This window comes from Coregonus clupeaformis, chromosome 34 (genome assembly GCF_020615455.1).
Source record: "Coregonus clupeaformis isolate EN_2021a chromosome 34, ASM2061545v1, whole genome shotgun sequence".
Taxonomy (NCBI): domain Eukaryota; kingdom Metazoa; phylum Chordata; class Actinopteri; order Salmoniformes; family Salmonidae; genus Coregonus; species Coregonus clupeaformis.
In genome coordinates this window covers 20797867-20823818 of record NC_059225.1, presented here as the reverse complement: position 1 = coordinate 20823818, position 25952 = coordinate 20797867, and the positions used below count along the sequence as shown (strand labels likewise).

At 45.6% G+C, this 25952-nt stretch overlaps 1 protein-coding gene across 1 annotated transcript in view; it reads left to right on the top strand.

The window, feature by feature from the left end:
* cry-dash (cryptochrome DASH) overlaps positions 1-22766 on the top strand; it is a 64394-nt gene extending 41628 nt beyond the window's left edge. Inside the window, exons 12-13 of the mRNA XM_045210507.1 lie at positions 20247-20423; positions 22063-22766. Coding sequence (XP_045066442.1) covers positions 20247-20423; positions 22063-22170 — 285 coding nt within the window. The 3' untranslated portion in view covers positions 22171-22766. The remainder of the gene's footprint in view (positions 1-20246; positions 20424-22062) is intronic.
* The last annotated feature ends 3186 nt before the right edge of the window (positions 22767-25952 follow it).

The window sequence follows — 25952 nt, the reverse complement described above, 5'->3', positions numbered from 1 at the left end:
TCTTCAGGGGGACTATGTTAGACACTGGGTCTGTAATAGGTGATTGTCTCCTCTTCAGGGGGACTATGTTAGACACTGGGTTTGTAATAGGTGATTGTCTCCTCTTCAGGGGGGACTATGTTAGACACTGTGTCTGTAATAGGTGATTGTCTCCTCTTCAGGGGGACTATGTTAGACACTGGGTCTGTAATAGGTGATTGTCTCCTCTTCAGGGGGACTATGTTGGACACTGGGTCTGTAATAGGTGATTGTCTCCTCTTCAGGGGGACTATGTTAGACACTGGGTTTGTAATAGGTGATTGTCTCCTCTTCAGGGGGACTATGTTGGACACTGGGTCTGTAATGGGTGATTGTCTCCTCTTCAGGGGGACTATGTTAGACACTGGGTCTGTAATAGGTGATTGTGTCTCCTCTTCAGGGGACTATGTTAGACACTGGGTCTGTAATAGGTGATTGTCTCCTCTTCAGGGGGACTATGTTAGACACTGGGTTTGTAATAGGTGATTGTCTCCTCTTCAGGGGGACTATGTTAGACACTGGGTCTGTAATAGGTGATTGTCTCCTCTTCAGGGGGACTATGTTAGACACTGGGTTTGTAATAGGTGATTGTCTCCTCTTCAGGGGGACTATGTTAGACACTGGGTTTGTAATAGGTGATTGTCTCCTCTTCAGGGGGACTATGTTAGATACTGGGTTTGTAATAGGTGATTGTCTCCTCTTCAGGGGGACTATGTTAGACACTGGGTTTTGTCTCCTCTTCAGGGGGACTATGTTAGATACTGGGTCTGTAATAGGTGATTGTCTCCTCTTCAGGGGGACTATGTTAGACACTGGGTTTGTAATAGGTGATTCTCTCCTCTTCAGGGGGACTATTTTAGATACTGGGTCTGTAATAGGTGATTGTCTCCTCTTCAGGGGGACTATGTTAGACACTGGGTTTGTAATAGGTGATTGTCTCCTCTTCAGGGGGACTATGTTAGATACTGGGTCTGTAATAGGTGATTGTCTCCTCTTCAGGGGACTATGTTAGACACTGGGTTTGTAATAGGTGATTCTCTCCTCTTCAGGGGGACTATGTTAGACACTGGGTTTGTAATAGGTGATTGTCTCTCCTCTTCAGGGGACTATGTTAGACACTGGGTTTGTAATAGGTGATTGTCTCCTCTTCAGGGGGACTATGTTGGACACTGGGTTTGTAATAGGTGATTGTCTCCTCTTCAGGGGACTATGTTAGACACTGGGTTTGTAACAGGTGATTGTCTCTCCTCTTCAGGGGGACTATGTTAGACACTGGGTCTGTAATAGGTGATTGTCTCCTCTTCAGGGGACTATGTTGTGACACTGGGTTTGTAATAGGTGATTGTCTCCTCTTCAGGGGGACTATGTTAGATACTGGGTCTGTAATAGGTGATTGTCTCCTCTTCAGGGGGACTATGTTAGACACTGGGTTTGTAATAGGTGATTGTCTCCTCTTCAGGGGACTATGTTAGATACTGGGTCTGTAATAGGTGATTGTCTCCTCTTCAGGGGGACTATGTTAGACACTGGGTCTGTAATAGGTGATTGTCTCCTCTTCAGGGGGACTATGTTAGACACTGGGTCTGTAATAGGTGATTGTCTCCTCTTCAGGGGGACTATGTTAGACACTGGGTTTGTAATAGGTGATTGTCTCCTCTTCAGGGGGACTATGTTAGACACTGGGTTTTGTCTCCTCTTCAGGGGGACTATGTTAGATTCTGGGTTTGTAATAGGTGATTGTCTCTCCTCTTCAGGGGGACTATGTTAGACACTGGGTCTGTAATAGGTGATTGTCTCCTCTTCAGGGGGACTATGTTAGACACTGGGTTTGTAATAGGTGATTGTCTCCTCTTCAGGGGGACTATGTTAGACACTGGGTTTGTAATAGGTGATTGTCTCCTCTTCAGGGGGACTATGTTAGACACTGGGTTTTGTCTCCTCTTCAGGGGGACTATGTTAGATTCTGGGTTTGTAATAGGTGATTGTCTCTCCTCTTCAGGGGGACTATGTTAGACACTGGGTTTGTAATAGGTGATTGTCTCTCCTCTTCAGGGGACTATGTTAGACACTGGGTTTGTAATAGGTGATTGTCTCCTCTTCAGGGGACTATGTTAGACACTGGGTTTGTAATAGGTGATTGTCTCCTCTTCAGGGGGACTATGTTAGACACTGGGTTTGTAATAGGTGATTGTCTCCTCTTCAGGGGGACTATGTTAGATACTGGGTCTGTAATAGGTGATTGTCTCCTCTTCAGGGGGACTATGTTAGACACTGGGTCTGTAATAGGTGATTGTCTCCTCTTCAGGGGGACTATGTTAGACACTGGGTCTGTAATAGGTGATTGTCTCTCCTCTTCAGGGGGACTATGTTAGACACTGGGTCTGTAATAGGTGATTGTCTCCTCTTCAGGGGGACTATGTTAGACACTGGGTTTGTAATAGGTGATTGGCTCCTCTTCAGGGGGACTATGTTAGACACTGGGTCTGTAATAGGTGATTGTCTCCTCTTCAGGGGGACTATGTTAGACACTGGGTTTGTAATAGGTGATTGTCTCCTCTTCAGGGGACTATGTTAGACACTGGGTTGTCTCCTCTTCAGGGGGACTATGTTAGATTCTGGGTTTGTAATAGGTGATTGTCTCTCCTCTTCAGGGTGACTATGTTAGACACTGGGTTTGTAATAGGTGATTGTCTCTCCTCTTTCAGGGGACTATGTTAGACACTGGGTCTGTAATAGGTGATTGTCTCCTCTTCAGGGGGACTATGTTAGACACTGGGTTTGTAATAGGTGATTGTCTCCTCTTCAGGGGGACTATGTTAGACACTGGGTTTGTAATAGGTGATTGTCTCCTCTTCAGGGGACTATGTTAGACACTGGGTCTTTGTCTCCTCTTCAGGGGGACTATGTTAGATTCTGGGTTTGTAATAGGTGATTGTCTCTCCTCTTCAGGGGGACTATGTTAGACACTGGGTTTGTAATAGGTGATTGTCTCTCCTCTTCAGGGGGACTATGTTCAGACACCTGGGTTTGTAATAGGTGATTGTCTCCTCTTCAGGGGACTATGTTAGACACTGGGTTTGTAATAGGTGATTGTCTCCTCTTCAGGGGACTATGTTAGACACTGGGTTTGTAATAGGTGATTGTCTCCTCTTCAGGGGGACTATGTTAGATACTGGGTCTGTAATAGGTGATTGTCTCCTCTTCAGGGGGACTATGTTAGACACTGGGTCTGTAATAGGTGATTGTCTCCTCTTCAGGGGGGACTATGTTAGACACTGGGTCTGTAATAGGTGATTGTCTCTCCTCTTCAGGGGGACTATGTTAGACACTGGGTCTGTAATAGGTGATTGTCTCCTCTTCAGGGGACTATGTTAGACACTGGGTTTGTAATAGGTGATTGGCTCCTCTTCAGGGGGACTATGTTAGACACTGGGTCTGTAATAGGTGATTGTCTCCTCTTCAGGGGACTATGTTAGACACTGGGTTTGTAATAGGTGATTGTCTCCTCTTCAGGGGACTATGTTGGACACTGGGTTTGTAATAGGTGATTGTCTCCTCTTCAGGGGGACTATGTTAGACACTGGGTTTGTAATAGGTGATTGTCTCCTCTTCAGGGGGACTATGTTAGACACTGGGTTTGTAATAGGTGATTGTCTCTCCTCTTCAGGGGGACTATGTTAGACACTGGGTCTGTAATAGGTGATTGTCTCCTCTTCAGGGGGACTATGTTTAGACACTGGGTTTGTAATAGGTGATTGTCTCCTCTTCAGGGGGACTATGTTAGACACTGGGTCTGTAATAGGTGATTGTCTCCTCTTCAGGGGGACTATGTTAGACACTGGGTCTGTAATAGGTGATTGTCTCCTCTTCAGGGGGACTATGTTGAGACACTGGGTCTGTAATAGGTGATTGTCTCCTCTTCAGGGGGACTATGTTAGACACTGGGTTTGTAATAGGTGATTGTCTCCTCTTCAGGGGGACTATGTTAGACACTGGGTCTGTAATAGGTGATTGTCTCCTCTTCAGGGGGACTATGTTAGACACTGGGTCTGTAATAGGTGATTGTCTCCTCTTCAGGGGGACTATGTTAGACACTGGGTTTGTAATAGGTGATTGTCTCCTCTTCAGGGGACTATGTTGGACACTGGGTCTGTAATAGGTGATTGTGTCTCCTCTTCAGGGGGACTATGTTGGACACTGGGTCTGTAATAGGTGATTGTCTCCTCTTCAGGGGGACTATGTTAGACACTGGGTTTGTAATAGGTGATTGTCTCCTCTTCAGGGGGACTATGTTAGACACTGGGTCTGTAATAGGTGATTGTCTCCTCTTCAGGGGGACTATGTTAGACACTGGGTTTGTAATAGGTGATTGTCTCCTCTTCAGGGGACTATGTTAGACACTGGGTTTGTAATAGGTGATTGTCTCCTCTTCAGGGGACTATGTTAGATACTGGGTTTGTAATAGGTGATTGTCTCCTCTTCAGGGGACTATGTTAGACACTGGGTTTGTCTCCTCTTCAGGGGACTATGTTGGATACTGGGTCTGTAATAGGTGATTGTCTCCTCTTCAGGGGGACTATGTTAGACACTGGGTTTGTAATAGGTGATTCTCTCCTCTTCAGGGGGACTATGTTAGACACTGGGTCTGTAATAGGTGATTGTCTCCTCTTCAGGGGGACTATGTTAGACACTGGGTTTGTAATAGGTGATTGTCTCCTCTTCAGGGGACTATGTTAGATACTGGGTCTGTAATAGGTGATTGTCTCCTCTTCAGGGGGACTATGTTAGACACTGGGTTTGTAATAGGTGATTGTCTCCTCTTCAGGGGGACTATGTTAGATACTGGGTCTGTAATGGGTGATTGTCTCCTCTTCAGGGGGACTATGTTAGACACTGGGTTTGTAATAGGTGATTGTCTCCTCTTCAGGGGACTATGTTAGATACTGGGTCTGTAATAGGTGATTGTCTCCTCTTCAGGGGACTATGTTAGACACTGGGTTTGTAATAGGTGATTGTCTCCTCTTCAGGGGGACTATGTTGGACACTGGGTCTGTAATAGGTGATTGTCTCCTCTTCAGGGGGACTATGTTAGACACTGGGTTTGTAATAGGTGATTGTCTCCTCTTCAGGGGGACCATGTTAGACACTGGGTTTGTAATAGGTGATTGTCTCCTCTTCAGGGGACTATGTTAGACACTGGGTTTGTAATGGGTGATTGTCTCTCCTCTTCAGGGGGACTGTGTTAGACACTGGGTCTGTAATAGGTGATTGTCTCCTCTTCAGGGGACTATGTTGGACACTGGGTTTGTAATAGGTGATTGTCTCCTCTTCAGGGGGACTATGTTAGACACTGGGTTTGTAATAGTGGATTGTCTCCTCTTCAGGGGGACTATGTTAGATACTGGGTTTGTAATAGGTGATTGTCTCCTCTTCAGGGGGACTATGTTAGACACTGGGTTTGTCTCCTCTTCAGGGGGACTATGTTAGATACTGGGTCTGTAATAGGTGATTGTCTCCTCTTCAGGGGGACTATGTTAGACACTGGGTTTGTAATAGGTGATTCTCTCCTCTTCAGGGGGACTATGTTAGATACTGGGTCTGTAATAGGTGATTGTCTCCTCTTCAGGGGGACTATGTTAGACACTGGGTTTGTAATAGGTGATTGTCTCCTCTTCAGGGGGACTATGTTAGATACTGGGTCTGTAATAGGTGATTGTCTCCTCTTCAGGGGGACTATGTTAGACACTGGGTTTGTAATAGGTGATTCTCTCCTCTTCAGGGGGACTATGTTAGACACTGGGTTTGTAATAGGTGATTGTCTCCTCTTCAGGGGACTATGGTAGACACTGGGTTTGTAATAGGTGATTGTCTCCTCTTCAGGGGGACTATGTTAGACACTGGGTTTGTAATAGGTGATTGTCTCCTCTTCAGGGGACTATGTTAGACACTGGGTTTGTAATAGGTGATTGTCTCTCCTCTTCAGGGGGACTATGTTGGACACTGGGTCTGTAATAGGTGATTGTCTCCTCTTCAGGGGGACTATGTTAGACACTGGGTTTGTAATAGGTGATTGTCTCCTCTTCAGGGGACTATGTTAGATACTGGGTCTGTAATAGGTGATTGTCTCCTCTTCAGGGGGACTATGTTAGACACTGGGTTTGTAATAGGTGATTGTCTCCTCTTCAGGGGGACTATGTTAGATACTGGGTCTGTAATAGGTGATTGTCTCCTCTTCAGGGGGACTATGTTAGACACTGGGTCTGTAACGGTGATTGTCTCCTCTTCAGGGGGGACTATGTTAGACACTGGGTCTGTAATAGGTGATTGTCTCCTCTTCAGGGGGACTATGTTAGACACTGGGTCTGTAATAGGTGATTGTCTCCTCTTCAGGGGACTATGTTAGACACTGGGTTTGTAATAGGTGATTGTCTCCTCTTCAGGGGCCTATGTTAGACACTGGGTTTGTAATAGGTGATTGTCTCCTCTTCAGGGTGACTATGTTAGACACTGGGTTTGTAATAGGTGATTGTCTCCTCTTCAGGGGACTATGTTGGACACTGGGTTTGTAATAGGTGATTGTCTCTCCTCTTCAGGGGGACTATGTTGGACACTGGGTCTGTAATAGGTGATTGTCTCCTCTTCAGGGGGACTATGTTAGACACTGGGTTTGTAATAGGTGATTGTCTCCTCTTCAGGGGACTATGTTAGACACTGGGTTTGTAATAGGTGATTGTCTCCTCTTCAGGGTGACTATGTTAGACACTGGGTTTGTAATAGGTGATTGTCTCCTCTTCAGGGGGACTATGTTAGACACTGGGTTTGTAATAGGTGATTCTCTCCTCTTCAGGGGGACTATGTTAGACACTGGGTTTGTAATAGGTGATTGTCTCTCCTCTTCAGGGGGACTATGGTAGACACTGGGTTTGTAATAGGTGATTGTCTCCTCTTCAGGGGGACTATGTTAGACACTGGGTTTGTAATAGGTGATTGTCTCCTCTTCAGGGGGGACTATGTTAGACACTGGGTTTGTAATAGGTGATTGTCTCCTCTTCAGGGGGACTATGTTAGACACTGGGTCTGTAATAGGTGATTGTCTCCTCTTCAGGGGACTATGTTAGACACTGGGTTTGTAATAGGTGATTGTCTCCTCTTCAGGGGACTATGTTAGACACTGGGTCTGTAATAGGTGATTGTCTCCTCTTCAGGGGGGACTATGTTAGACACTGGGTTTGTAATAGGTGATTCTCTCCTCTTCAGGGGACTATGTTAGACACTGGGTTTGTAATAGGTGATTGTCTCTCCTCTTCAGGGGACTATGGTAGACACTGGGTTTGTAATAGGTGATTGTCTCCTCTTCAGGGGGACTATGTTGGACACTGGGTTTGTAATAGGTGATTGTCTCCTCTTCAGGGGACTATGTTAGACACTGGGTTTGTAATAGGTGATTGTCTCTCCTCTTCAGGGGGACTATGTTAGACACTGGGTTTGTAATAGGTGATTGTCTCTCCTCTTCAGGGGGACTATGTTAGACACTGGGTCTGTAATAGGTGATTGTCTCCTCTTCAGGGGGACTATGTTAGACACTGGGTTTGTAATAGGTGATTGTCTCCTCTTCAGGGGGACTATGTTAGATACTGGGTTTGTAATAGGTGATTGTCTCCTCTTCAGGGGGACTATGTTAGATACTGGGTTTGTAATAGGTGATTGTCTCCTCTTCAGGGGGACTATGTTAGATACTGGGTCTGTAATAGGTGATTGTCTCCTCTTCAGGGGGACTATGTTAGACACTGGGTCTGTAATAGGTGATTGTCTCCTCTTCAGGGGGACTATGTTAGACACTGGGTCTGTAATAGGTGATTGTCTCCTCTTCAGGGGACTATGTTAGACACTGGGTTTGTAATAGGTGATTGTCTCCTCTTCAGGGGGACTATGTTAGACACTGGGTTTGTAATAGGTGATTGTCTCCTCTTCAGGGTGACTATGTTAGACACTGGGTTTGTAATAGGTGATTGTCTCCTCTTCAGGGGGACTATGTTAGACACTGGGTTTGTAATAGGTGATTGTCTCTCCTCTTCAGGGGGACTATGTTAGACACTGGGTCTGTAATAGGTGATTGTCTCCTCTTCAGGGGGACTATGTTAGATACTGGGTCTGTAATAGGTGATTGTCTCCTCTTCAGGGGGACTATGTTAGACACTGGGTTTGTAATAGGTGATTCTCTCCTCTTCAGGGGGACTATGTTAGACACTGGGTTTGTAATAGGTGATTGTCTCTCCTCTTCAGGGGGACTATGGTAGACACTGGGTTTGTAATAGGTGATTGTCTCCTCTTCAGGGGGACTATGTTAGACACTGGGTTTGTAATAGGTGATTGTCTCCTCTTCAGGGGGACTATGTTAGACACTGGGTTTGTAATAGGTGATTGTCTCTCCTCTTCAGGGGGACTATGTTAGACACTGGGTCTGTAATAGGTGATTGTCTCCTCTTCAGGGGGACTATGTTAGACACTGGGTTTGTAATAGGTGATTGTCTCCTCTTCAGGGGGACTATGTTAGATACTGGGTCTGTAATAGGTGATTGTCTCCTCTTCAGGGGGACTATGTTAGACACTGGGTTTGTAATAGGTGATTGTCTCCTCTTCAGGGGGACTATGTTAGATACTGGGTCTGTAATAGGTGATTGTCTCCTCTTCAGGGGGACTATGTTAGACACTGGGTCTGTAATAGGTGATTGTCTCCTCTTCAGGGGGACTATGTTAGACACTGGGTCTGTAATAGGTGATTGTCTCCTCTTCAGGGGGACTATGTTAGACACTGGGTCTGTAATAGGTGATTGTCTCCTCTTCAGGGGGACTATGTTGGACACTGGGTTTGTAATAGGTGATTGTCTCCTCTTCAGGGGGACTCATGTTAGACACTGGGTTTGTAATAGGTGATTGTCTCCTCTTCAGGGGGACTATGTTAGACACTGGGTTTGTAATAGGTGATTGTCTCCTCTTCAGGGGGACTATGTTAGACACTGGGTTTGTAATAGGTGATTGTCTCTCCTCTTCAGGGGGACTATGTTAGACACTGGGTCTGTAATAGGTGATTGTCTCCTCTTCAGGGGGACTATGTTAGACACTGGGTTTGTAATAGGTGATTGTCTCCTCTTCAGGGGGACTATGTTAGACACTGGGTTTGTAATAGGTGATTGTCTCCTCTTCAGGGTGACTATGTTAGACACTGGGTTTGTAATAGGTGATTGTCTCCTCTTCAGGGGACTATGTTAGACACTGGGTTTGTAATAGGTGATTCTCTCCTCTTCAGGGGGACTATGTTAGACACTGGGTTTGTAATAGGTGATTGTCTCTCCTCTTCAGGGGGACTATGGTAGACACTGGGTTTGTAATAGGTGATTGTCTCCTCTTCAGGGGGACTATGTTGGACACTGGGTTTGTAATAGGTGATTGTCTCCTCTTCAGGGGACTATGTTAGACACTGGGTTTGTAATAGGTGATTGTCTCTCCTCTTCAGGGGGACTATGTTAGACACTGGGTCTGTAATAGGTGATTGTCTCCTCTTCAGGGGGACTATGTTGGACACTGGGTTTGTAATAGGTGATTGTCTCCTCTTCAGGGGGGACTATGTTAGATACTGGGTCTGTAATAGGTGATTGTCTCCTCTTCAGGGGACTATGTTAGACACTGGGTTTGTAATAGGTGATTCTCTCCTCTTCAGGGGGACTATGTTAGACACTGGGTTTGTAATAGGTGATTGTCTCTCTCCTCTTCAGGGGACTATGGTAGACACTGGGTTTGTAATAGGTGATTGTCTCCTCTTCAGGGGGACTATGTTAGACACTGGGTTTGTAATAGGTGATTGTCTCCTCTTCAGGGGGACTATGTTAGACACTGGGTTTGTAATAGGTGATTGTCTCTCCTCTTCAGGGGGACTATGTTAGACACTGGGTCTGTAATAGGTGATTGTCTCCTCTTCAGGGGGACTATGTTAGACACTGGGTTTGTAATAGGTGATTGTCTCCTCTTCAGGGGGACTATGTTAGATACTGGGTCTGTAATAGGTGATTGTCTCCTCTTCAGGGGGACTATGTTAGACACTGGGTTTGTAATAGGTGATTGTCTCCTCTTCAGGGGACTATGTTAGATACTGGGTCTGTAATAGGTGATTGTCTCCTCTTCAGGGGGACTATGTTAGACACTGGGTCTGTAATAGGTGATTGTCTCCTCTTCAGGGGGACTATGTTGGACACTGGGTCTGTAATAGGTGATTGTCTCCTCTTCAGGGGGACTATGTTAGACACTGGGTCTGTAATAGGTGATTGTCTCCTCTTCAGGGGGACTATGTTAGACACTGGGTTTGTAATAGGTGATTGTCTCCTCTTCAGGGGGACTATGTTAGACACTGGGTTTGTAATAGGTGATTGTCTCCTCTTCAGGGGGACTATGTTAGACACTGGGTTTGTAATAGGTGATTGTCTCCTCTTCAGGGGGACTATGTTAGACACTGGGTTTGTAATAGGTGATTGTCTCTCCTCTTCAGGGGACTATGTTAGACACTGGGTCTGTAATAGGTGATTGTCTCCTCTTCAGGGGGACTATGTTAGACACTGGGTTTGTAATAGGTGATTGTCTCCTCTTCAGGGGGACTATGTTAGACACTGGGTTTGTAATAGGTGATTGTCTCCTCTTCAGGGTGACTATGTTAGACACTGGGTTTGTAATAGGTGATTGTCTCCTCTTCAGGGGGACTATGTTAGACACTGGGTTTGTAATAGGTGATTGTCTCTCCTCTTCAGGGGGACTATGTTAGACACTGGGTCTGTAAAAGGTGATTGTCTCCTCTTCAGGGGACTATGTTAGACACTGGGTTTGTAATAGGTGATTGTCTCCTCTTCAGGGGGACTATGTTGGACACTGGGTCTGTAGCAGGTGATTGTCTCCTCTTCAGGGGGACTATGTTAGACACTGGGTCTGTAATAGGTGATTGTCTCCTCTTCAGGGGGACTATGTTAGACACTGGGTCTGTAATAGGTGATTGTCTCCTCTTCAGGGGACTATGTTAGACACTGGGTTTGTAATAGGTGATTGTCTCCTCTTCAGGGGGACTATGTTGGACACTGGGTCTGTAATAAGTGATTGTCTCCTCTTCAGGGCTATGTTCAGACACTGGGTCTGTAATAGGTGATTGTCTCCTCTTCAGGGGGACTATGTTAGACACTGGGTTTGTAATAGGTGATTGTCTCCTCTTCAGGGGGACTATGTTAGACACTGGGTCTGTAATAGGTGATTGGCTCCTCTTCAGGGGGACTATGTTAGACACTGGGTTTGTAATAGGTGATTGTCTCCTCTTCAGGGGGACTATGTTAGACACTGGGTTTTGTCTCCTCTTCAGGGGGACTATGTTAGATTCTGGGTTTGTAATAGGTGATTGTCTCTCCTCTTCAGGGGGACTATGTTAGACACTGGGTTTGTAATAGGTGATTGTCTCTCCTCTTCAGGGGGACTATGTTAGACACTGGGTTTGTAATAGGTGATTGTCTCTTCAGGGGGACTATGTTAGATACTGGGTTTGTAATAGGTGATTGTCTCCTCTTCAGGGGGACTATGTTAGACACTGGGTTTGTAATAGGTGATTGTCTCCTCTTCAGGGGGACTATGTTAGACACTGGGTTTGTAATAGGTGATTGTCTCTCCTCTTCAGGGGGACTATGTTAGACACTGGGTCTGTAATAGGTGATTGTCTCCTCTTCAGGGGGACTATGTTAGACACTGGGTTTTGTAATAGGTGATTGTCTCCTCTTCAGGGGGACTATGTTAGATACTGGGTCTGTAATAGGTGATTGTCTCCTCTTCAGGGGACTATGTTAGACACTGGGTTTGTAATAGGTGATTGTCTCCTCTTCAGGGGGACTATGTTAGATACTGGGTCTGTAATAGGTGATTGTCTCCTCTTCAGGGGGACTATGTTGGACACTGGGTCTGTAATAGGTGATTGTCTCCTCTTCAGGGGGACTATGTTGGACACTGGGTCTGTAATAGGTGATTGTCTCCTCTTCAGGGGGACTATGTTAGACACTGGGTCTGTAATAGGTGATTGTCTCCTCTTCAGGGGGACTATGTTGAACACTGGGTTTGTAATAGGTGATTGTCTCCTCTTCAGGGGGACTATGTTAGACACTGGGTCTGTAATAGGTGATTGTCTCCTCTTCAGGGGGACTATGTTAGATACTGGGTCTGTAATAGGTGATTGTCTCCTCTTCAGGGGGACTATGTTAGATACTGGGTTTGTAATAGGTGATTGCCTCCTCTTCAGGGGGACTATGTTAGACACTGGGTCTGTAATAGGTGATTGTCTCCTCTTCAGGGGGACTATGTTAGACACTGGGTCTGTAATAGGTGATTGTCTCCTCTTCAGGGGGACTATGTTAGACACTGGGTTTGTAATAGGTGATTGTCTCCTCTTCAGGGGGACTATGTTAGACACTGGGTTTGTAATAGGTGATTGTCTCCTCTTCAGGGGGACTATGTTAGACACTGGGTTTGTAATAGGTGATTGTCTCCTCTTCAGGGGGACTATGTTAGACACTGGGTTTGTAATAGGTGATTGTCTCCTCTTCAGGGGACTATGTTAGACACTGGGTTTTGTCTCTCTTCAGGGGGACTATGTTAGATTCTGGGTTTGTAATAGGTGATTGTCTCTCCTCTTCAGGGTTGACTATGTTAGACACTGGGTTTGTAATAGGTGATTGTCTCTCCTCTTCAGGGGGACTATGTTAGACACTGGGTTTTGTAATAGGTGATTGTCTCCTCTTCAGGGGGACTATGTTAGACACTGGGTCTGTAATAGGTGATTGTCTCCTCTTCAGGGGGACTATGTTAGACACTGGGTTTGTAATAGGTGATTGTCTCCTCTTCAGGGGACTATGTTAGACACTGGGTTTGTAATAGGTGATTGTCTCCTCTTCAGGGGGACTATGTTAGACACTGGGTTTTGTCTCCTCTTCAGGGGGACTATGTTAGATTCTGGGTTTGTAATAGGTGATTGTCTCTCCTCTTCAGGGGGACTATGTTAGACACTGGGTTTGTAATAGGTGATTGTCTCTCCTCTTCAGGGGGACTATGTTAGACACTGGGTTTGTAATAGGTGATTGTCTCCTCTTCAGGGGGACTATGTTAGACACTGGGTTTGTAATAGGTGATTGTCTCCTCTTCAGGGGGACTATGTTAGACACTGGGTTTGTAATAGGTGATTGTCTCTCCTCTTCAGGGGGACTATGTTAGACACTGGGTCTGTAATAGGTGATTGTCTCCTCTTCAGGGGGACTATGTTAGACACTGGGTTTGTAATAGGTGATTGTCTCCTCTTCAGGGGGACTATGTTAGACACTGGGTTTGTAATAGGTGATTTACTCCTCTTCAGGGGGACTATGTTAGACACTGGGTTTGTAATAGGTGATTGTCTCCTCTTCAGGGGGACTATGTTAGACACTGGGTCTGTAATAGGTGATTGTCTCCTCTTCAGGGGGACTATGTTGGACACTGGGTTTGTAATAGGTGATTGTCTCCTCTTCAGGGGGACTATGTTAGATACTGGGTCTGTAATAGGTGATTGTCTCCTCTTCAGGGGGACTATGTTAGACACTGGGTCTGTAATAGGTGATTGTCTCCTCTTCAGGGGGACTATGTTAGACACTGGGTCTGTAATAGGTGATTGTCTCCTCTTCAGGGGGACTATGTTAGACACTGGGTCTGTAATAGGTGATTGTCTCCTCTTCAGGGGGACTATGTTAGACACTGGGTTTGTAATAGGTGATTGTCTCCTCTTCAGGGGGACTATGTTAGACACTGGGTTTGTAATAGGTGATTGTATCCTCTTCAGGGGGACTATGTTAGACACTGGGTTTGTAATAGGTGATTGGCTCCTCTTCAGGGGGACTATGTTAGACACTGGGTCTGTAATAGGTGATTGTCTCCTCTTCAGGGGGACTATGTTAGACACTGGGTTTGTAATAGGTGATTGTCTCCTCTTCAGGGGGACTATGTTAGACACTGGGTTTGTAATAGGTGATTGTCTCCTCTTCAGGGGGACTATGTTAGACACTGGGTTTGTAATAGGTGATTGTCTCCTCTTCAGGGGGACTATGTTAGACACTGGGTTTGTAATAGGTGATTGTCTCTCCTCTTCAGGGGGACTATGTTAGACACTGGGTCTGTAATAGGTGATTGTCTCCTCTTCAGGGGGACTATGTTTAGACACTGGGTTTGTAATAGGTGATTGTCTCCTCTTCAGGGGGACTATGTTAGACACTGGGTCTGTAATAGGTGATTGTCTCCTCTTCAGGGGGACTATGTTAGACACTGGGTCTGTAATAGGTGATTGTCTCCTCTTCAGGGGGACTATGTTAGACACTGGGTCTGTAATAGGTGATTGTCTCCTCTTCAGGGGGACTATGTTGGACACTGGGTTTGTAATAGGTGATTGTCTCCTCTTCAGGGGGACTATGTTAGACACTGGGTCTGTAATAGGTGATTGTCTCCTCTTCAGGGGGACTATGTTAGACACTGGGTCTGTAATAGGTGATTGTCTCCTCTTCAGGGGGACTATGTTAGACACTGGGTTTGTAATAGGTGATTGTCTCCTCTTCAGGGGGACTATGTTAGACACTGGGTCTGTAATAGGTGATTGTGTCTCCTCTTCAGGGGGACTATGTTGGACACTGGGTCTGTAATAGGTGATTGTCTCCTCTTCAGGGGGACTATGTTGAACACTGGGTTTGTAATAGGTGATTGTCTCCTCTTCAGGGGGACTATGTTGAACACTGGGTTTGTAATAGGTGATTTACTCCTCTTCAGGGGGACTATGTTAGACACCTGGGTTTGTAATAGGTGATTGTCTCCTCTTCAGGGGACTATGTTAGACACTGGGTCTGTAATAGGTGATTGTCTCCTCTTCAGGGGGACTATGTTAGACACTGGGTTTGTAATAGGTGATTGTCTCCTCTTCAGGGGACTATGTTGGGATACTGGGTCTGTAATAGGTGATTGTCTCCTCTTCAGGGGGACTATGTTAGACACTGGGTCTGTAATAGGTGATTGTCTCCTCTTCAGGGGACTATGTTAGACACTGGGTCTGTAATAGGTGATTGTCTCCTCTTCAGGGGGACTATGTTAGACACTGGGTCTGTAATAGGTGATTGTCTCCTCTTCAGGGGGACTATGTTAGACACTGGGTTTGTAATAGGTGATTGTCTCCTCTTCAGGGGGACTATGTTAGACACTGGGTTTGTAATAGGTGATTGGCTCCTCTTCAGGGGGACTATGTTAGACACTGGGTCTGTAATAGGTGATTGTCTCCTCTTCAGGGGACTATGTTAGACACTGGGTTTGTAATAGGTGATTGTCTCCTCTTCAGGGGGACTATGTTGGACACTGGGTTTGTAATAGGTGATTGTCTCCTCTTCAGGGGGACTATGTTTAACACTGGGTTTGTAATAGGTGATTGTCTCCTCTTCAGGGGGACTATGTTAGACACTGGGTTTGTAATAGGTGATTGTCTCTCCTCTTCAGGGGGACTATGTTAGACACTGGGTCTGTAATAGGTGATTGTCTCCTCTTCAGGGGGACTATGTTAGACACTGGGTTTGTAATAGGTGATTGTCTCCTCTTCAGGGGGACTATGTTAGACACTGGGTCTGTAATAGGTGATTGTCTCCTCTTCAGGGGGACTATGTTAGACACTGGGTCTGTAATAGGTGATTGTCTCCTCTTCAGGGGGACTATGTTAGACACTGGGTCTGTAATAGGTGATTGTCTCCTCTTCAGGGGGACTATGTTAGACACTGGGTTTGTAATAGGTGATTGTCTCCTCTTCAGGGGGACTATGTTAGACACTGGGTCTGTAATAGGTGATTGTCTCCTCTTCAGGGGACTATGTTAGACACTGGGTCTGTAATAGGTGATTGTCTCCTCTTCAGGGGGACTATGTTAGACACTGGGTTTGTAATAGGTGATTGTCTCCTCTTCAGGGGGACTATGTTAGACACTGGGTCTGTAATAGGTGATTGTGTCTCCTCTTCAGGGGGACTATGTTAGACACTGGGTCTGTAATAGGTGATTGTCTCCTCTTCAGGGGGACTATGTTAGACACTGGGTTTGTAATAGGTGATTGTCTCCTCTTCAGGGGGACTATGTTAGACACTGGGTCTGTAATAGGTGATTGTCTCCTCTTCAGGGGGACTATGTTAGACACTGGGTTTGTAATAGGTGATTGTCTCCTCTTCAGGGGGACTATGTTAGACACTGGGTTTGTAATAGGTGATTGTCTCCTCTTCAGGGGGACTATGTTAGACACTGGGTTTGTACTAGGTGATTGTCTCCTCTTCAGGGGGACTATGTTAGACACTGGGTCTGTAATAGGTGATTGTATCCTCTTCAGGGGGACTATGTTAGACACTGGGTTTGTAATAGGTGATTGTCTCCTCTTCAGGGGGACTATGTTAGACACTGGGTCTGTAATAGGTGATTGTCTCCTCTTCAGGGGGACTATGTTAGACACTGGGTTTGTAATAGGTGATTGTCTCCTCTTCAGGGGGACTATGTTAGACACTGGGTTTGTAATACGTGATTGTCTCCTCTTCAGGGGGACTATGTTAGACACTGGGTTTGTAATAGGTGATTCTCTCCTCTTCAGGGGGACTATGTTAGATACTGGGTCTGTAATAGGTGATTGTCTCCTCTTCAGGGGGACTATGTTAGATACTGGGTTTGTAATAGGTGATTGTCTCCTCTTCAGGGGGACTATGTTAGACACTGGGTTTTGTCTCCTCTTCAGGGGGACTATGTTAGATACTGGGTCTGTAATAGGTGATTGTCTCCTCTTCAGGGGGACTATGTTAGACACTGGGTTTGTAATAGGTGATTCTCTCCTCTTCAGGGGGACTATGTTAGATACTGGGTCTGTAATAGGTGATTGTCTCCTCTTCAGGGGGACTATGTTAGACACTGGGTTTGTAATAGGTGATTGTCTCCTCTTCAGGGGGACTATGTTAGATACTGGGTCTGTAATAGGTGATTGTCTCCTCTTCAGGGGGACTATGTTAGACACTGGGTTTGTAATAGGTGATTCTCTCCTCTTCAGGGGGACTATGTTAGACACTGGGTTTGTAATAGGTGATTGTCTCTCCTCTTCAGGGGGACTATGTTAGACACTGGGTTTGTAATAGGTGATTGTCTCCTCTTCAGGGGGACTATGTTAGACACTGGGTTTGTAATAGGTGATTGTCTCCTCTTCAGGGGGACTATGTTAGACACTGGGTTTGTAATAGGTGATTGTCTCCTCTTCAGGGGGACTATGTTAGATAATGGGTCTGTAATAGGTGATTGTCTCCTCTTCAGGGGGACTATGTTAGACACTGGGTTTGTAATAGGTGATTGTCTCCTCTTCAGGGGGACTATGTTAGACACTGGGTCTGTAATAGGTGATTGGCTCCTCTTCAGGGGGACTATGTTAGATACTGGGTCTGTAATAGGTGATTGTCTCCTCTTTAGGGGGACTATGTTAGATTCTGGGTTTGTAATAGGTGATTGTCTCCTCTTCAGGGGGACTATGTTAGATACTGGGTCTGTAATAGGTGATAGTCTCCTCTTCAGGGGGACTATGTTAGACACTGGGTCTGTAATAGGTGATAGTCTCCTCTTCAGGGGGACTATGTTAGACACTGGGTCTGTAATAGGTGATTGTCTCTTCTTCAGGGGGACTATGTTAGACACTGGGTCTGTAATAGGTGATTGTGTCTCCTCTTCAGGGGGACTATGTTAGACACTGGGTCTGTAATAGGTGATTGTCTCCTCTTCAGGGGGACTATGTTAGACACTGGGTTTGTAATAGGTGATTGTCTCCTCTTCAGGGGGACTATGTTGAACACTGGGTCTGTAATAGGTGATTGTCTCCTCTTCAGGGGGACTATGTTAGACACTGGGTTTGTAATAGGTGATTGTCTCCTCTTCAGGGGGACTATGTTAGACACTGGGTTTGTAATAGGTGATTGTCTCCTCTTCAGGGGGACTATGTTAGACACTGGGTTTGTAATAGGTGATTGTCTCCTCTTCAGGGGGACTATGTTAGACACTGGGTTTGTAATAGGTGATTGTCTCCTCTTCAGGGGGACTATGTTAGACACTGGGTTTGTAATAGGTGATTGTCTCCTCTTCAGGGGGACTATGTTAGACACTGGGTTTGTAATAGGTGATTCTCTCCTCTTCAGGGGGACTATGTTAGATACTGGGTTTGTAATAGGTGATTGTCTCCTCTTCAGGGGGACTATGTTAGACACTGGGTTTTGTCTCCTCTTCAGGGGGACTATGTTAGATACTGGGTCTGTAATAGGTGATTGTCTCCTCTTCAGGGGGACTATGTTAGACACTGGGTTTGTAATAGGTGATTGTCTCCTCTTCAGGGGGACTATGTTAGATACTGGGTCTGTAATAGGTGATTGTCTCCTCTTCAGGGGGACTATGTTAGACACTGGGTTTGTAATAGGTGATTGTCTCCTCTTCAGGGGGACTATGTTAGACACTGGGTTTGTAATAGGTGATTGTCTCCTCTTCAGGGGGACTATGTTAGATACTGGGTCTGTAATAGGTGATTGTCTCCTCTTCAGGGGGACTATGTTAGACACTGGGTTTGTAATAGGTGATTGTCTCCTCTTCAGGGGGACTATGTTAGACACTGGGTTTGTAATAGGTGATTGTCTCCTCTTCAGGGGGACTATGTTAGACACTGGGTTTGTAATAGGTGATTGTCTCTCCTCTTCAGGGGGACTATGTTAGACACTGGGTTTGTAATAGGTGATTGTCTCCTCTTCAGGGGGACTATGTTAGACACTGGGTTTGTAATAGGTGATTGTCTCCTCTTCAGGGGACTATGTTGAGACACTGGGTTTGTAATAGGTGATTGTCTCCTCTTCAGGGGGACTATGTTAGACACTGGGTCTGTAATAGGTGATTGTCTCCTCTTCAGGGGGACTATGTTAGACACTGGGTTTGTAATAGGTGATTGTCTCCTCTTCAGGGGGACTATGTTAGACACTGGGTTTGTAATAGGTGATTGTCTCCTCTTCAGGGGGACTATGTTAGACACTGGGTTTGTAATAGGTGATTGTCTCCTCTTCAGGGGGACTATGTTAGACACTGGGTTTGTAATAGGTGATTGTCTCCTCTTCAGGGGGACTATGTTAGACACTGGGTCTGTAATAGGTGATTGTCTCCTCTTCAGGGGGACTATGTTGGACACTGGGTTTGTAATAGGTGATTGTCTCCTCTTCAGGGGGACTATGTTAGACACTGGGTTTGTAATAGGTGATTGTCTCCTCTTCAGGGGGACTATGTTAGACACTGGGTCTGTAATAGGTGATTACTCCTCTTCAGGGGGACTATGTTAGACACTGGGTTTGTAATAGGTGATTGTCTCCTCTTCAGGGGGACTATGTTAGACACTGGGTTTGTAATAGGTGATAGTCTCCTCTTCAGGGGGACTATGTTAGACACTGGGTTTGTAATAGGTGATTGTCTCCTCTTCAGGGGGACTATGTTAGACACTGGGTTTGTAATAGGTGATTGTCTCCTCTTCAGGGGGACTATGTTAGACACTGGGTTTGTAATAGGTGATTGTCTCCTCTTCAGGGGGACTATGTTAGACACTGGGTTTGTAATAGGTGATTGTCTCCTCTTCAGGGGGACTATGTTGGACACTGGGTTTGTAATAGGTGATTGTCTCCTCTTCAGGGGGACTATGTTAGACACTGGGTTTGTAATAGGTGATTGTCTCCTCTTCAGGGGACTATGTTAGATACTGGGTTTGTAATAGGTGATTGTCTCCTCTTCAGGGGGACTATGTTAGACACTGGGTTTGTAATAGGTGATTGTCTCCTCTTCAGGGGGACTATGTTAGACACTGGGTTTTGTCTCCTCTTCAGGGGGACTATGTTAGACACTGGGTCTGTAATAGGTGATTGTCTCCTCTTCAGGGGGACTATGTTAGACACTGGGTTTGTAATAGGTGATTGTCTCCTCTTCAGGGGGACTATGTTAGACACTGGGTCTGTAATAGGTGATTGTCTCCTCTTCAGGGGGACTATGTTAGACACTGGGTCTGTAATAGGTGATAGTCTCCTCTTCAGGGGGACTATGTTAGACACTGGGTCTGTAATAGGTGATTGTCTCCTCTTCAGGGGGACTATGTTAGATTCTGGGTCCAAGAGCTCCAGGGGATCAGAGGGGGGGACGTCCACACCCCCTGGACCCTTAGCTCCGCCTCCCTGTCTCACGCACTGGTGACCCTCGACGAGACATACCCTTCCCCCATCGTCATGGTGCCAGAATGGAGTCGCCATGCCAACAAGAAGCCGGTGGGTGTAATTAAAGATGTGAACTTCACAGAAAGAGGAATTGATGTAGTAAACAACATAACACTGTTTTGTGGTGTACAGTGCATTCAGAAATTATTCAGACCCCTTCCCTTTTTCCACATTTGGTACGTTACAGCCTTATTCTAAAATTGATTACATTAATTTGTTTCCTCAGCAATCTACACACACAATACCCCATAATGACAAAGTGAAAACAGGTTTTTAGACATTTCAGCAAATGTAATAAAAAAATACCTTATTTACATAAGTATTCAGACCCTTTGCTATGAGACTCGAAGTTGACCTCAGGTGCATCCTGTTTCCATTGATCATCCTTGAGATGTTTCTACAACTTGATTGGAGTCCACCTGTGGTAAATTCAATTGATTGGACATGATTTGGAAAGGCACACACCTGTCTATATAAGGTCCCACAGTTGACAGTGCATGTCAGAGCAAAAACCAAGCCATGAGATCAAAGGAATTGTCTGTAGAGCTCCGAGACAGGATTGAAGGTCCCCAAGAACACAGTGGCCTCTGTAGCTCAATTGGTAGAGCATGGCGCTTGCAACGCCAGGGTAGTGGGTTCGATCCCCGGGACCACCCATACGTAAAAATGTATGCACACATGACTGTTAGTCGCTTTGGATAAAAGCGTCTGCTAAATGGCATATTATTATTTATTATTATCATTCTTAAATGGAAGAAGTTTGGAACCACCAAGACTCTTCCTAGAGCAGGCCGCCTGGCCAAACTGAACAATCGGGGGAGAAGGGTCGTGGTCAGGGAGGGGACCAAGAACCAGATGGTCACTCTGACAGAGCTCCAGAGTTCCTCTGTGGAGATTGGAGAACCTTCCAGAAGGACAACCATCTCTGCAGCACTCCACCAATCAGGCCTTTATGGGAGAGTGGCCAGACGGAAGCCACTCCTCAGTAAAAGGCACATGACAGCCCGTTTGGAGCTTGCCAAAAGGCACCTAAAGACTATCAGACCATGAGAAGCAAGATCCTCTGGTCTGATGAAACCAAGATTGAACTATTTGGCCTGAATGCCAAGCGTCACGTCTGGAGGAAACCTGGCACCATCCCTACGGTGAAGCATGGTGGCGACAGCATCATGCTGTGGGGATGTTTTTCAGCGGCAGGGACTGGGAGAACAGTCAGGATCAAGGGAAAGATGAACGTGCAGAGTACAGAGAGATCCTTGATGAACACAGCCAAGACAACGCAGGAGTGGCTTCGGGACAAGTCTCTGAATGTCCTTGAGTGGCCCAGCCAGAGCCCGGACTTGAACCTGAGCGAACATCTCTGGAGAGACCTGAAAATAGCTGTGCAGCGACGCTCCCCATATGATCAGATGTTTAGTGGTGTATGTAGAGCATCTCTAGAATGGCTCTACCAGTTATGATCAATGTATATAACGAAGGAACCAAGTGGTCATAAGAATAATGTAAGAATTGAATTGATTCATTCCATGTGTTTGTGCTAACTTAACCTGTCTCAGAAATACATCACTTCACGGTCATTGTCTCTTGAGACATTTGTGTTGTTATGTGAACCTTTCTTACTTCAAGGCCGTTCTATTGACACATCAATTTCAAGGTTTCAGTTCTAAATGTAAAGTGATCTCTCCTGCAGACTGGTGCCGGCCCCTCGGCCAGAGGAAAGAAGGGGCCGTCCCACACCCCTAAACAACACAAGGACAGAGGAATAGACTTCTACTTCTCCAAGAGCAAGAACTTCTGATGGAGCAGAACTGACTGAAAAGACTGACTGAACTGTTGGGCTTCCACAAGGCAATGGTTTGAGCCATCCCTGCTTTGGATGGATGGATAGTGATGTGTGTGTGGAGGTGTTTGTCTGATGAAGATTTTGTGGAACTTCATGTGCCTGTATGACCTAACCCTTTCTATGAAATAGACCTAAAATACATCTGTGAAATTCAACTAAGAGTTGAGTTGACACTATAAGGGGAAGGTGTAACTGGAAACACAAAGGCCTTTAATAGGAGGGTCAACTTCCCCATTGGCCTCGTCTTTATTAGATAACTGGTTATTTTATATGAGCAGCAATTTACTGACAGGGTTTTTTGTTTCTACACCTTCATTTTGGTTTTGAGAAGAATGATGATACAAAGTTGTTGTTTTACAATAATGGGCAATATTAGTATAATATTAGTCATTTCTGTTTTATATTGCCAATGTTTCATATAATGTTTTAAATATAAATATATTTAAATAATGTATATTTACATGTTACAAGGTAGTACCTCTATTGGGTGTTTTTTACTCTACAGCAGCCATATCATTATCATGGTTCATAATAAACATGTTCTGAGGTCATGATGTTTCCTATTTGTATTTATTATGGATCCCCATTAGTTCCTGCCAAGGCAGCAGCTACTCTTCCTGGGGTTTATTATGGATCCCCATTAGTTCCTGCCAAGGCAGCGGCTGCTCTTCCTGGGGTTTATTATGGATCCCCATTAGTTCCTGCCAAGGCAGCAGCTACTCTTCCTGGGGTTTATTATGGATCCCCATTAGTTCCTACCAAGGCAGCAGCTGCTCTTCCTGGGGTTTAATATGGATCCCCATTAGTTCCTGCCAAGGCAGCAGCTACTCTTCCTGGGGTTTATTATGGATCCCCATTAGTTCCTGCCAAGGCAGCAGCTACTCTTCCTGGGGTTTATTATGGATCCCCATTAGTTCCTACCAAGGCAGCAGCTACTCTTCCTGGGGTTTGTTATGGATCCCCATTAGTTCCTGCCAAGGCAGCAGCTACTCTTCCTGGGGTTTATTGTGGATCCCCATTAGTTCCTGCCAAGGCAGAAGCTACTCTTCCTGGGGTTTATTATGGATCCCCATTAGTTCCTGCCAAGGCAGCAGCTACTCTTCCTGGGGTTTATTATGGATCCCCATTAGTTCCTGCCAAGGCAGCAGCTACTCTTCCTGGGGTTTATTATGGATCCCCATTAGTTCCTGCCAAGGCAGCAGCTACTCTTCATGGGGTTTATTATGGATCCCCATTAGTTCCTGCCAAGGCAGCAGCTACTCTTCCTGGGGTTTATTGTGGATCCCCATTAGTTCCTGCCAAGGCAGCAGCTACTCTTCCTGGGGTTTTATTATGGATCCCCATTAGTTCCTGCCAAGGCAGCAGCTACTCTTCCTGGGGTTTATTATGGATCCCCATTAGTTCCTGCCAAGGCAGCAGCTACTCTTCCTGGGGTTTATTATGGATCCCCATTAGTTCCTGCCAAGGCAGCAGCTACTCTTCCTTGGGTTTATTATGGATCCCCATTAGTTCCTGCCAAGGCAGCAGCTACTCTTCCTGGGGTTTATTATGGATCCCCATTAGTTATGGATCCCCAGATGTTACTATGGTATACTGAAGTATAATTACAAGCATTCCATAAGTGTCAAAGGCTTTTATTGACAATTACATTAAGTTTATGCAAAGAGTCAATATTTGTAGTGTTGACGCTTCTTTTTCAAGACCTCTGCAATCCGCCCTGGCATGCTGTCAATTAACTTCTGGGCCACATCCTGAATGATGGCAGCCCATTCTTGCATAATCAATGCTTGGCGTTTGTCAGAATTTGTGGGTTTTTGTTTGTCCACCCGCCTCTTGAGGATCGACCACAAATTCTCAATGGGATTAAGGTCTGGGGAGTTTCCTGGCCCAAAATGTTGATGTTTTGTTCCCCGAGCCACTTAGTTATCACTTTTGCCTTATGGCAAGGTGCTCCATCATGCTGGAAAAGGCATTGGTCGTCACCAAACTGTTCTTGGATAGTTGGGAGAAGTTGATCTTGGAGGATGTGTTGGTACCATTCTTTATTCATGGCTGTGTTCTTATGCAAAATTGTGAGTGAGCCCACTCCCTTGGCTGAGAAGCAACCCCACACATGAATGGTCTCAGGATGCTTTACTGTTGGCATGACACAGGACTGATGGTAGCGCTCACCTTGTCTTCCAGATGCCCCAAACAATCGGAAAGAGGATTCATCAGAGAAAATGACTTTACCCCAGTCCTCAGCTGTCCAATCCCTGTACCTTTTGCAGATTATCAGTCTGTCCCTGATGGCTTCTTTGCTGCCCTTCTTGACACCAAGCCATCCTCCAAAAGTATTTGCCTCACTGTGCATGCAGATGCACTCACACCTGCCTGCTGCCATTCCTGAGCAAGCTCTGCACCGGCGTTGCCCCGATCCCGCAGCTGAATCAAATTTAGGAGATGGTCCTGGCGCTTGCTGGACTTTCTTGGGCGCCCTGACGCCTTCTTCACAACAATTGAACCTCTCTCCTTGAAGTTCTTGATGATCCGATAAATGGTTGATTTAGGTGCAATCTTACTAGCAGCAATATCCTTGCCTGTGAAGCCCTTTTTGTGCAAAGCAATGATGACGGCACGTGTTTCCTTGCAGGTAACCATGGTTAACAGAAGAACAATGATTTCAAGCACCACCCTCCTTTTAAAGCTTCCAGTCTGTTATTCTAACTCAATCAGCATGACAGATTGATCTCCAGCCTTGTCCTTGTCAACTCTCTCACCTGTGTTAACGAGAGATCACTGACATGGGGCGGCAGGTAGCTTAGTGGGTAAGAGCGTTGTGCCAGTAACCGAAAGGTCGCTGGTTCTAATCCCTGAGCCGACTAGGTGAAAAATCTGTCGATGTGCCCTTAAGCAAGGCACTTAACCCTAATTGCTCATGTAAGTCGCTCTGGATAAGAGCGTCTGCTAAATGACTAAAATGTAAAATGTAATAATGTCAGCTGGTCCTTTTGTGGCAGGGCTGAAATGCAGTGGAAATGTTTTTTTGGGATTAACTTCATTTTCATGGCAAAGAGGGACTTTGCAATTAATTGCAATTCATCTGATCACTCTTCATGACATTCTGGAGTATATACATTTTAAAAACATTACAATACATTCGGAACAGATTTCACAACACTTTTCATTTCAGGCCTCTACTTTACTATCACATAACTACAACACAAAATCCATGTGTACGTGTGTGTATAGTGCGTATGTTATCGTGTGTGTGTGTGTGTGTATGAATGTGTCTGTGCCTATGTTTGTGTTGCTTCACAGTCCCCGCTGTTCCATAAGGTGTATTTTTAATTTTTTTAAATCTAATTTTACTGCTTGCATCAGTTACCTGATGTGGAATAGAGTTCCATGTAGTCATGGCTCTTTGTAGTACTGTGCGCCTCCCATAGTCTGTTCTGGACTTGGGGACTGTGAAGAGACCTCTGGTGGCATGTCTTGTGGGGTATGCATGGGTGTCCGAGCTGTGTGCCAGTAGTTCAAACAGACAGCTCGGTGCATTTAACATGTCAATACCTCTCACAAATACAAGTAGTGATGAAGTCGATCTCTCCTCCACTTTGAGACAGGAGAGATTGACATGCAAATTATTAATGTGTGCATTCAAGGGCCAGCCGTGCTGCCCTGTTCTGAGCCAATTGCAATTTTCCTAAGTCCCTCTTTGTGGCACCTGACCACATGACTGAACGGTAGTCTAGGTG